The following is a 13,066-nucleotide window of genomic DNA, read 5'->3' on the forward strand; positions in this document are numbered from 1 at the left end:
TCTGTAAGAGAAAGGAGGAGGCCATCCCCAGTGTGGACAACAAAACCCCAGACCCAGTGGGCCCCTGGCTAAACAAATGGTTCCCTTCCTCGAGGAAAGAAAACTGTGCCTCCCGTCCAAGAAGCGGTCCTACACCTGCGATTAGCTACCTGCTCCACCATCCAATCTGCCCCGCTCCTCTGAGTCCCTTAAAACTGAACAGGGCAATGTCTTTTCTCCTGCCTCCTCCTCTCCTCCAACTTCTCAACCGTGTGTGCGTGTGTAAGAAGTTCAGGAGAGAGATGGGAAGATGCCAGGGAGGGGCACCAATGCAAGGGCACTGTCCCTAGAGTTGTGGCCTGGGACCGCTCTTACTGGGGCACTCGGAGGAACAGGCAGCAGGGTGGCCCTGGCAGTTTCTGATGACACAGGGCTCGTTTAATAACTTCTTTACATCTGAAGGAACTATCACAGCATATGAAGGGCTTTCACAGCCATTTCACTGAGTCTCACAAAAGCCCACAAAATATGAATCTCCCTGACAGACGAGGAAACCCAGGTTCTGAGTTAAGTCACTAGCCTAGGCTCTCAATGCTAAGCAGCTCCCAGCCCAGTGCTCTTTCTACTTCATTATGATGCTCTCTTTTAGAAAGTTCCTGAGTAGCAAGATGGGCAGGTAAACCCTAACTTCAGTGTCATTTACCCCAAAAGGGAGGAGTAGGCATAGGAGGTAAAAGATCCTGGCCACAGGTACCAAATTAAACGTGTTAATAACAACAACACCCCTACTCCGTAGCCCCATGTGCCTTGCTCCCCTCTACTCTTTATAGAACCGAACACGGCGATGCCTTTCTCCTGCCTCCTTCCCCTTACTAACTTCTTAACAAGGTACATAACACACACACACACACACAAAATTCGAAAGACAGACGGGAAGACGCCAGTGAGAGGCATTATAGCGAGAGAGTTAGTCACAGTGCAAAGCACATTCTTCCTCAGCAGACAGGAGGGTCACAGGAAGGTCACAGCAGCATTTCTAGGCATCAGCCCAGAGATTCCAAGTGCCAGACATTAATAGTGTCACTCTGCTGTCTCAAGGGGTTAAAGCTTAGGCATATGTAAAATGCATGTCAACCGAGAACTTGGCACTTTTTATGAGACTTGTTCAATGACAAAGTTTTGGGATCTTATTAAAGCACTTCATGAGACCATGGTTGTCTACAGAAAATATTCAAGATCAAACAGTGCCAAATAAATCTTTACTCCTGTAACTGCAAAGCCTGACCAAGGGTCTGGCCATGTGCTATGTGAACACCTTCCTGTGGGCAGCCATGACCTTTACATTCTTGCATTTGGATTTTTTTAAAAACCTATACCAGGCCTTGTTAAGGCCATGGGCAGCAATTTTTACACACAATGTGTACAGAAATTACAAAGAACATGTCTCCTTAGGATCAAAGGAAAGGAATCTAATTTATGGGCATTTATGGGACAAATTCCATGTTAAGTGCTTTATACGTATTATTTTATTTTATCCTCAGAACAACCCTCTGTGGCAAGAACTATTATACCCATGTTACAGATTAAGAAATTCAGATTCAGAGAAGTTAGGTTCCCTGCCCAAGCTCATACAGCCAGTGAGTGACACAGCTGGTCTTCAATCTGGGCCTGTCTGACTCAAAAGCACATGCTTTCCCTAAAAAGATACCTTTTTAAAGTAAAGTAAAGTAACACATTACTTCAAACATCGTTTTAAATGTTGTTCATCTTAAAGATAACTTTTTCCTATTTTGACTTCATTCCCGAGCTTTCTACCTATGAAACGCTGAATTTCAAAACTCTTTCTGAGTCTGTGCAGAAAACCAATAAAAGCATCCAGAGGTGGAACACCCGCCGCCTGGACCCTCCGCTCCCCAGCTCTATATGTAGACATTCATCCACCCCTACTTCCTCTGTCCAGACACCAAATCTCAACCAAACTTCAGAAGTTAGGTGAAGTCAGAGATTATAATCAAATTCTCATGACTACTATTTCTCATCTAGGACAGTCTATTTAAAACGTTATTTATTTCACGGAGCCAATTTTTAAAGAACCGTGGTGTCTAACAGTTTGAGGTCTGAGCATTTGCATCTAAAGCGCACCAGAAGAGCATCGGAATGAGACCATACCAGGCAGCCCACAGAAAGCAGCATGTGAAGCAACACAATTGTCACAATTGTGGCCAATGCGATGCGTCGGTTGTCCTCACGAACTGCTGGCCAAAATGTCATTGCCAAGACAGAGCCTGAGATGCCCAGGGCAATCGTAACTAGAATCCAGCGGACCACTTTCTGGGGGATGATCCACAGTATCTGAAAGAAAAGGAGGGCGGGGAGGGTTTGGGGGAGGCATTCAGCGAGGCATTTGTTCATTCCAGGCACATGTGTTCATAAAGGCCCAGGAGGCTGTCAACAGCTGGGCCTTCACTGCCACTTGGGTTTCCCGGAACAGCCCAGAGAAACGCCACCAGCGTGCAGACTGAGGGGAATGCTTTCCTAACAAAGGGCTCAAGATCCAGGGAAGGCACTTGGCTCCCCGGCCCCCATTCCCACTAAACTTCTAAATTCAAGGGGTATTTTTCAGATGCACATCAGTGTTGGGCTAGAAATAATGATGCTGGTTGACTTTTCCACTAAGAACAGGGCCTCACTCAGAATCAGTGTGGTACTTACCGCCGTGGGGATATAAATGAAGAGTGAATATCCATAGACGCACACAATCTCCAAAAATGAATAGGAAACGATGTTCATAACTTTACTGTTTCTCCACACAAGGAAACCCCAGAGTGCAAGGGGAACCAGCCAGGCATAGGCATAGATGACTGTGGCTGCGATGGACACTGAGGGCGAGAGGACACAAGTTTTAATTCCACCATGCCTTTAATGCACTGTCACGGCACTTCCGGTACCTGCTGGACTTACTTCCTGCAGGAGTGTCCACCTGCCTCACTGGATCAGGGGATCGTGTCTTACTGGTCTCAACCCCTGAGCCTGGCACAGTACCCAACAAGCAGTAGGTGCTCTATAAATGTGCTGCATCCACGCCCCTTTAGCATTTGTGTTTGTGGTGATGACCAGTAGTCTTTCCTATGGTTTCTATAATTCACTTAATAACTAACAACTAATAGTATTAAACAACTGAATTATGCAACTGAAATACTTCCGAGGGCCACACTGCAAGTGTTTAAATACACAGAACATTTCAATCAAATACAAGTCAACTATCCCCTTGGAAGAACACATCTTCTTTCTTTAGCAAATTTATGAAAATGACCTCGGTACAGATTAACTTGTTCTATGTGCTACTTAGAGTTCCTTCTGTCTCTGAAATAGGGAGTTCCAGCTCACCGATGAATTGCTTGGAATAGGCTCCAGTTCCACTTTCTTCTTTAAATAATTCGGTCTCTGTGGTGGAAATGCTACTTAGCGGCTCCTCAGAGCAGCAATGCTCAGTGTATTACTTACTGTCCCTCCCTCCCCCTCCTCCAGCAGCACGCCCTAGAGGATTCATCCTTCCTCTTCTGGAGTGGAGGATCATAATCGGCTCAGTCCACAACACCAGCCCTTCCCAGATGAAAGTCACCAGGTAATCCACTGAACGCTCTTGGCAAGAACAAAGGCACTCCTAGTAACTACAGTCTGGGTAAGATATGTGATTGTCCAAAACATTTTCAGCTCCCAGAGCAGTTTTTTTCACATGGGGAACTCCAGCATTAAGCCAAATGTAATTTTGCTGATATACTGCCTTTTTCTTGAATAACTAAAGGGAGGGGAAGGGAATTGCTACAGTGACTACAGCTCTCCACTGGGTGTCAGGCATTACACTGAGTGCTTTACTGAGAGGTAACGTTGTACAACAGTCAGAGCTACAGACTGTATATGCAGACTCTAATCCTAGCTCTGCCACTTACAGCTGAGTAGACCTGGGTGGTTGAGTTACTTAACCTTCCTGCCTCTCATCTGTAAAATGGGAATAATAATAGTACACTACCTTATAAGATTATTAGGAGAATTCAATGAGTAAAAACAGGTATATTTAGAACACTGATTGATAAATAATAAATGCCCAATCAAGAATAAGCTTTTTATATTGTTAACTGATATATAAACACATTATTTCATATAATCTATATCTTTATTTTAGAGATGAGGAAACAGGATCAGAGAGCTAAGTGGTTTGGTTAGGGTCAAATAATTAATAAGTGGTAGAAGCGGGACATGACCTTGGATGTGTGACTTATAATCTTTACATAAAATGGAAAAATATTTATTGATCGAGTCAACGACTATCTTACTGGCACATACATCCCATGACTCCCTGATACTGGGATGCCCAGCCAAACAGGATAAGAACAGACAAGGACCCCCAACACTGCCCTCCCCCCTCCCCCCACAGCTTCCACACCCTCAGGCAGGGTGATTCACTCCTCTTCTCTGTCAATATACCTCTACAGACTTCTGATATAGAAATTAACACATACCATTCATTTATTACAGTAAATATCCATTTACCTCTTTTTCTTTACTTAACCACTGAGCTACTTGAAGGCATACTGATAGTTCATGTATAACATTTATTGAGTTAAACTTAAACCAAGGTTACTTGACAAATGGAGTTGGGACTGAATCCAGGTCTGACTCCATAATGGAGGAGAGAAGAAGGGAAGATGGGCATGGAGGGTAGAGGGGAGGAAAGGAAGGCTACATGGACATACACACAGGTAAATACATTTCTCTACAGACACACAGATACGTGTACATACATATATAGCAATAGTTAATTTTACTGAACTCTTTTTGTACAAGGCACTATTCTAACCTCTTTACATACATCACTTCTTTATTCTTACAATAGCCCTATAATATAAGTATTCTTATTCCCATTTCACTGATAAGGAATCTGAGGCCAAGAGAGATGAAATGATTTGCCCAGCAAGGTAGAAGCTAGTGAATGGTGGAGCTGGAGCCTGAAGCCGATGGCCTGGTTCCCGAGCCCATGCTCTTATACAGCCTTTCAACGGGAGAGCAGGCCAGAAGGGACGGAGGGAGGGAAGGAGAGAATGGAGAAAGTGGCAGAGGCCAATCTCCTGCAGAGCCAAACACCTCCAACTTGGGGTGGCTGACATCTGCAAATCCCTCAAAGCTGTTTGTTATTTTTTCCCCAGTTATCCAATACTGCCACAAGAAAGGACGTTTTAAAATGAGAATGTCATCCACAAGCCCATCACTAGGACACGTTCACTTCTGCATTTTCCCTTCTAGGCCCTGACCATTTGCAAACTTCTCTTTAACAAAGTTGCTAACAGCACTGGCCTAAGCTTGGATTATGAGTTTTCCATGTTGCTCTAAGTGCTTCATAATTAATGGCTACAGACCCAGCTAGTTGAGTCATCATGCCTTAAATAACAATGCCCCTACTGTTTCCAACATTTGGATAATACAAACAATGCTACAGTGGAGACTTTCATGCACATTGCTTTTTACTTATTTTGTACATTTTTCTTTGGATAAATTCCAATTGCTATGGGGTCTTGCCTTACAGTTTTCCAAAAGAGTATATGGATTCACAATATTGAATATACTTAATGCCACTGAACTGTACACTTAAAAATGGTTAAAATGGTACATTGTAGGTTATATATATTTTACCACAATAGAAAATAAAAAGACTATGTGGATTTATATAGACGGATGATTAATTTTGAGCCCTTAAATACAGAAAAAAAGGGCTGCAGGACCTACAGACAGGGGTCTAAGAGCTCAGTGGGTAAAAAGAACTCACGGTTACCAACTAACAGCATTCCAAATGAGTCAAGCTATTCACCAACCTTTTCGGAATTCGGGCACATAATGGTATGTCTTCCTTCCCAGATGGATTAAGAAGTTGGAAAGATTCCCACTAATTGCTATGGCAAAGACCAACGTGGCACATATCCAAAAGGGGCCTGCAAAGCAAACCAGAAAATTCAGACAAGAAAATGAAAAACCAGCTTTTAGGCTCTCACAAAATAATTTCTTATCTCCCTCACCCTATTCATGTGAGGTGAATATGAATTTTAGATGGAATCTAAAGGGAAGGGAAAATGAATTTTAGATGGAATCAGTACTCGTTTAGTGGGGATTTTCTTTTTTAAAAGGTCAAACATACAACTCAGTAATTAGCTGCCTTAAAGACAAGGGGGATTGAAATGCACAGACCAAAACACCTTCCATGATTAGATGAATAAAGACACTGATTTGCTTATAGTTTCTTTTATTGGAGGATCATCCAAAAAAATTCATGGACATTTTGTTAAACCTTCACCATCAGGATACAGGAAGCAAAGGTTACTTCCTTTACTTAAGTACCAAATGTTAATGCCAGAGAAAAATATTTTAAATCAGATAGGTCTTTTGTTGTCTAAATGGAAGAGTAGGGCAAGCAGAACGCTTTAAGAAAGGGTTCATTTAATCTAACAAATCACCGTGTATGTGTATGTGTGTCTTTATTTTTTTCTTTCTTTTTTTAATCAAAAAGTAATACATGCACATAGTTCAGTGTTCAAAAGGTACAAAAAGGGAATATAGAGAAAAGTAAAATTCCTTTCCTCTCTGTTCCCTAGCTATGCATTTTGCTTCCACAGAGCTCACCACTGTAACCAGTTCCTGGTGAATCCTGCCAGAGATTCCTATACACATATAAGCAAATGCATATTTGTGTGTGTGTTTGTGTGTGTGCACGCGCTTTATACAAACGCTAACAAGCATATGTATTTCCACCTTATTATGTTCTGGAGATTCTACTATAGCTATTCATAAAAATCAGCTAATTCTTTTTTAGTGATTATAAAAAATTCCACTACGTGGATGAGTGCACAATGCTTTGTAAATCCCTTTCATCATTTCGCTTGATTTCATGAACACCATCTTTGTTTCTCCCCATCTAGAAAAAGGACTATTAGAACAAATACAATTTTTAGATTTAGAGATTTTAATACATTTTATGAATTTCATTTTTCAATTTCACTAATATTCTGCAATATCTTTTGGGATAACTGCAGGCACCTTGACATATAAAATTAAGAAAATTATTGTGCTGGGTGAGATGACTAGCAGAAATGGATGAGCACTTTTCGAAGTCAAGTTGCTTCCTTAAGGTGGGAAAGGGAGTACAAGCACTTGACTGGGAGGCTCCAAAGAGCCACCAACATCAGCTTCCCAAGGAGCGCCATTTACTCACTAGCCTGCAGGCGCTCTGATATAGCCAAGGATTAGGTCCTGTTCACTGTATTATTCTGAGTGACTAACACATAAAATATTTCACAACAACAACAACAACAAAAACCCTACAACCAACAACAATTTAAAAATCCCCAAAAGCTTTATTGAACAAATGAACAAAACTGACAATGTGTTGTTGATGGGCTGAGACCACCAAAGCATGTGACCACAAGTGGTCAAAATATTATACTACCCGTAACTAGAAAGCAGAGACTATCGGATCCTGTCAGCCATTATTTACTAAATACCTACTATCCTCTGGGCCCTGGGCTGGTGCTGGGGACACAATGATGTGTGACAGACACAGTTGCTGCCTCTGGTGCACTCAGGCACACAGGAAGCCTGGCCTCTAGAGAAACACAACCACCTGCTTGGCCTCTAGAGAAACACAACCACCAGGCCTGCCACAGTGCTTCACTCCGTCTTCTCTCTTCCTTGTTCCTGCCAAATTCCTACTCTAATTATGGGGTGGGGTGGGAGGGAGCGTTAATTTAGTTTGTGCATTTTATGTTATAAAATATTTCTAACATACAGAAAAGCCCAAAACTGATAAAACAAAAACTGGTATACCCATCATGCCTTTTTTTCAAATCTTTCTAATGCTGTCATACTACTTATATCCTTCTACAACATGTTTGTTTTTTTTTTTTAATTTATTTATTTTTGGCTGCGTTGGGTCTTCATTGCTGCGCGTGGGCTTTCTCTAGTTGCGGCGAGCGGGGGCTACTCTTCGTTGCGGTGCGCGGGCTTCATTGTGATGGCTACTCTTGTGGAGCACAGGCTCTAGGCGTGTGGGCTTCAGTAGTTGTGGCACACGGGCTCAGTAGTTGTGGCTCGCAGGCTCAGTAGCTGTGGTGCACGGGCTTAGTTGCCCTGCAGCATGTGGGATCTTCCCAGACCAGGGCTTGAACCCATGTCCCCAGCATTGGCAGGCGGATTCTTAACCACTGTGCTACCAGGGAAGCCCGCTTTTTTTTTTTTTTTTTTAATTGACTATCGTTCTGAGATGTATCCATGTTGATGCTTATAGATCACATTCATTTCTAAAACCTACAGAATTCCGTATATGAACACACCATAATTTACTGAGCCATTCTCCTGCTGATGAATATTTTGGTCATTTCTAAATATTTGCTATTACAAGCAATGCTGAGGCAATGAATAATAATCTTCTTCTACATGCCTTCTTGTATATATGTGAGTTTCTCTAAGACTATTTATCTAGGAATAGAACTAAGTTGTAGGGTATGAGCATCTTCAAACTGCTCCAATTTGTGGCACCAGTTACCTACCCACCCACATTATACAAAAGTTCCCCTTGCTCCACATCCTTGGCAACAGTTGGTATCAATGTTTATGAAAAGCTGACTTAGAGTAGGTCATTCCTCTGTTCAGACCCTTCGATGGCATCTCACTCAAGCAAAAGCCAAAGTCTTCACTTGCTTACAAGACCCTACATGATGGGCCCCTCCACACTGTCCCTCTGACCTCAGCCACTAGACACCCTTGTTCACTTTGGTCCAGTCACACTAGACTCTTCACTGTTCTTTGAGCACATGAGGCAAGTTCCTGCCCTAGGGCCTTTGCACGTGCTGAGCTCTCTGTTTCAAATGCTCTTCCCTGAGATACCTATACGTATTGCTCCCAATTCCTTCTGCTATTTACTCAAATAAATTTAAATTTTTTTAAAATTTCAAATCCACCCACCTATGCAAACATTTACTGTCTTTCTTCTCTGCTTTTAAATTTTCACCTTAGCATTTCTCACTAGCACACTATGTATTGATATTTTACCTATTTTCTTTGTCTATTGTTAAACTTAGATTATAAACTCCCTCAGGGCAGGGATTTTTGTCTGTGTTATTTACTACTGTACCTCCAATGCCTAGAAGAGTAAGTGTTCTGTGTTTGTTGAATTAACCGAATGAATGAATGAAGACAAGACAATTTGTATGCTTGCTAAAATAATGGACATAAATAATATCCTGTTTAAATTTTTATTTCAGGTAGGGATAAATATCTTTTCATATATTTATTGGCCATTTGGGTTTCCTTTTCTGTGAATTGCTCATTTTCCCCCAGAACTTATATTTGGTTTTATTCTCATAATCGGTAGGCATCCTACATGTACACTTGCTTTGCATCCTTTGTGGGTTATGTGCATTGAAATATTATCTCTGGTCTGTGGTTTATTTATTTATTTTTTTATTTTTTACCTTGCTTATGGTTTATTTTGTGGTGTAGAAATTTTTATTTATTTTTTTGGCGTGTTAGGTCTTCGTTGCCGTGCACGGGCTTTCTCTAGTTGTGGTGAGCGGGGGCTACTCTTCGCTGTGGTGCGCGGGCTTCTCATTGTCGTGGCTTCTCTTGTTGCGGAGCACGAGCCCTAGGCGCGCAGGCTTCAGTAGTTGTGGCAGGTAGGCTCAGTAGTTGTGGCTTGCGGGCTCTAGAGCTCAGGCTCAGTAGCTGTGGCGCACGGGCTTAGCTGCTCCGCGGTATGTGGGATCTTCCCGGGCCAGGGCTCGAACCCGTGTCCCTTGCATTGGCAGGCAGATTCTTAACCACTGCACTACCAGGGAAGCCCAGAAATTTTAAATTTTAGTTTAAATGTAGTCAAATTCATCAGTCTTTCCCTCAGATTCTGCAGACAGGCTCTTCTGTCATCTTGTTCCTGACCACTTTCCTCCAACCCACCCCACGAGGCCCAGCCCTCTCTGCTAGAAAACACTTTACCGATATCGTACCTTCTTTTTTTAACCAGGTCTATGGGCTCGTGAGGTTAATAGTGTTGTGGGAAGAAGGATGCTTTGGGTTCATATCCTGGCCTTGTCACGAGAGACAGCCAAACACAGTGATGAAGAATATGGATTATGAGCTACGGTGCTGATTTGAATCCTCCGCCACTTACTAGCTGCGTGATCTTAGGCCAGTTGCTAGACTTCTATGCGACACAGTGTCCTCATCTATACAATGGGGATAATAATAGTACCTACCTCATAAAGTTGGGGTCATTATGAGGATCACATGAGTTAATACAGGTTCTTCCCTAATAACAGTGTCTGGCATATATCAAGCATTCTATGTGTGTTTGCTATTATTATTGTTGTTGTTGTTGTTGTTGTTGCTAACTCTGTGACTATGGGCAGGCTGTCCTCCCCAAACCTCAATTTTTCTCTTTTGTAAGATAAGGCTACCTTGGAGCGTGGGAAATAAAACAGTGTAACACAGTAAAACAGTGCTGAACTCCATGCTTGGCACCCGTTAGGTGCTCAACAAACGCTGGGTCCCTCTCTTCTTTCTCCTTGGGGGTGGAGATCATGACTTTATCTTTGAATCCTCAGTCTCTACCACAAAATAAGGCGCTCAAAAACTGTTTGAGTACCTACTCTGTGCCAAGCCCTCTGCCAGGTGCTGATGACGTGGATTCCTCAGACACAGAGTCTGCTTCTCAAGAAGTTCTCAGGCTAGAAGTAAGGATGAATGAGAGAGCTAGAAAGAAATGCCACCTTGGCAACCTTTAGCTGAGAGGCCTGGGTCAAGGCAATGGTTTTCACACTATGCTCACCGGAGCTCCAGGAATTCCATGGACATCTGGATGGAACTTCTGTGTCTGTCCCTGAGGGAGGAAGCTGAGTGGAAGGGAGACTTTCCTCAACCTCCATCAGAGCTGCTCCACTTTGACTGGTTTTAAATATTGGACATCCGTGCCATTTGATGAAAAGGTTCTGTAGCTTAAAAACACCAGTCTAATAGAATAAATGGGGGCTTTTACATAAAACTAAACTAGGAGCTAGTTCTACTTTTTTTTTGGGGGGGCCATGCTGTGCGACTTGTGGGATCTTAGTTCCAGGAACTGAACCCGTGGCCCCTGCAGTGGAAGCTCGGAGTCCTAACCACTGGACCACCAGGGAATTCCCTACTTTTACTTTTTAACTGATGTATAGTTGATTTACAATATTACATAAGTTTCAAGTGTACAACACAGTGAGTCACAATTTTTAAAGGTTACATTCCATTTATCGTTATTATAAAATAGTCACTATATTCCCTGTGCTGCATAGTATATCCTTATAGCTTATTTATTTTACACTTAACTAGTTTGTACCTCTTAATCCCCTACCCCTTATCTTGCCCCTCCTCCCTTCCCTCTACCCACTGGTGACTACTAGTTTGTTCTCTATATCTGTGAGTCTGTATCTTTTTTGTTAGATTCACTAGTTTAAAGTTTTAGTGTTTAGATTCCACATATAAGTGATATCATACAGCATTTGTCTTTCTCTGTCTGACATATTTCACTAAGCATTAACACCCTCCAAGTTCATCCATGATGTTGCAAATCCCAGTTTTAGTTTTCTCACATGGAAAACAGGGATAAGAGCACTTAATACATAGCCTTGTTGAAAAGGATTAAAGAGTGTATGTAGTGATTGGCACACAATAGATTCTCCTGAATTCCTTTTCCTTTTATAATCAACAAGTATAATCACTCTAAAACTTAATGTTTAGGATTGAGCATATATATTACTGAACCCCACTGAGCACCAGCTTCCTCTTTTGAAAAATGGGGATAATAATACCTACCCAAAGGTTGATGCAAGAATTAAGTGTGCCCGCGTGCACCAAGTCTTTCGTACAGCACCTGCACACAGAAGCACTCAGAGCCGCTGGCTCTCTTCTCCCCTCAAACACAGGCCACCGTTGTTGGAACCCTTTCCTTCAGGATCACTGGATGGACCTCTGACCCCTTCTCGGATAGCACGGAGGTTGGAATGACATTACCCCTTCGCCCATCCTCTTACAGACTTTCAAGGGGAAGCCAGCCTGTGCAGAGCTGGAACTCAGCACATCATGAATAAGCGTGAGAGAAGCTCCTCCACACTCACCCCTACCACGAAATCCTCTAAAATTAAAATCAACAATCTCCTCTTACACAAGTGACTTAATTTGTCTTGAATTTGTAATGTCATTTGAAGACTTTCAAAGGACATACTATTACTTGTCATCAGGGTATTAATAGAACATACAATTGCATTTTCTCCAAATTCTTTGCAACAGTTGCTACCAAAGCTCAGAAGAGTCAAATAAAACACTGCATGCCCCACCAACAGTGCGCTTCTCCGACTTTCCAGGCAACCCGCACACTCACCTGAGCTTAGCTGGGACACGGAAAAGAATCAAAACAGCACTACACATACCATAGAGATCTGGGTTGCTGCGGATATACAACCTCACAAAGTTTTTTCCTGGTATTGGCAAAAGAGACCCCTTTATTCTGTCAAAGACCTGCAAAACAGCACAGCAGTAAGTCTACTGAAGATTTTTTTCTTAAAGTTTAATAAGTTTGCACTGCAAAATTGAAACTCAGTGATTAGAGCTTTTATTATTTATTTAGTATTTTTTTATTATTTCATTTAGTATTTTCAAATGCTAATTGATCTTTTACTTTTGAAGACCATATCCAGTATACAAAACCTTTCACATTACTCGATTGTTTAACCATAGAAGAAACAAGTCTGCATTATACGACAAAAGAAAGGTAAAACTGGTTTACAAACCTGGTAAGTGTCTACATCAAAGAATGTTTGATAGTATTCAAATGTCCAGAAGGGGGAGCTTTTCTTCTGTCCAGCAAGTAACTGTCAGAGGTTAAAATAAAAAACATAATGAACAGAGAAGCAATTTCCTTATTCTAGCTACCCAGAGAAAGAGAAAGGGAAAGAGAGAGGGTCTAATGGAAAATCAAGATGTACGAAGACCAAACTCTTCTGCATTCATCAATCAATTTTAC

General features: G+C 42.0%; 1 protein-coding gene across 5 annotated transcripts in view; it reads right to left on the reverse strand.

The window, feature by feature from the left end:
* The window catches only part of YIPF1 (Yip1 domain family member 1), a 34,718-nt gene that overhangs the window by 12,446 nt on the left and 9,206 nt on the right, over positions 1-13,066 (reverse strand). For all 5 annotated transcript variants that reach the window (XR_009005657.1, XM_007164429.3, XM_057530909.1 and 2 more), the window contains 5 exons: positions 12,834-12,914; positions 12,474-12,561; positions 5,847-5,963; positions 2,692-2,858; positions 2,149-2,331 (listed from right to left, as the gene is read on the reverse strand). Coding sequence is in view for 4 of the 5 variants with exons in the window: in XM_007164429.3 (XP_007164491.2) it covers positions 2,149-2,331; positions 2,692-2,858; positions 5,847-5,963; positions 12,474-12,561; positions 12,834-12,914 (636 nt within the window). In the remaining variant the exon portion in view is untranslated. The remainder of the gene's footprint in view (positions 1-2,148; positions 2,332-2,691; positions 2,859-5,846; positions 5,964-12,473; positions 12,562-12,833; positions 12,915-13,066) is intronic.

Source organism: Balaenoptera acutorostrata, chromosome 1 (genome assembly GCF_949987535.1).
Source record: "Balaenoptera acutorostrata chromosome 1, mBalAcu1.1, whole genome shotgun sequence".
In the NCBI taxonomy this organism is placed as follows: Eukaryota; Metazoa; Chordata; class Mammalia; order Artiodactyla; family Balaenopteridae; genus Balaenoptera; species Balaenoptera acutorostrata.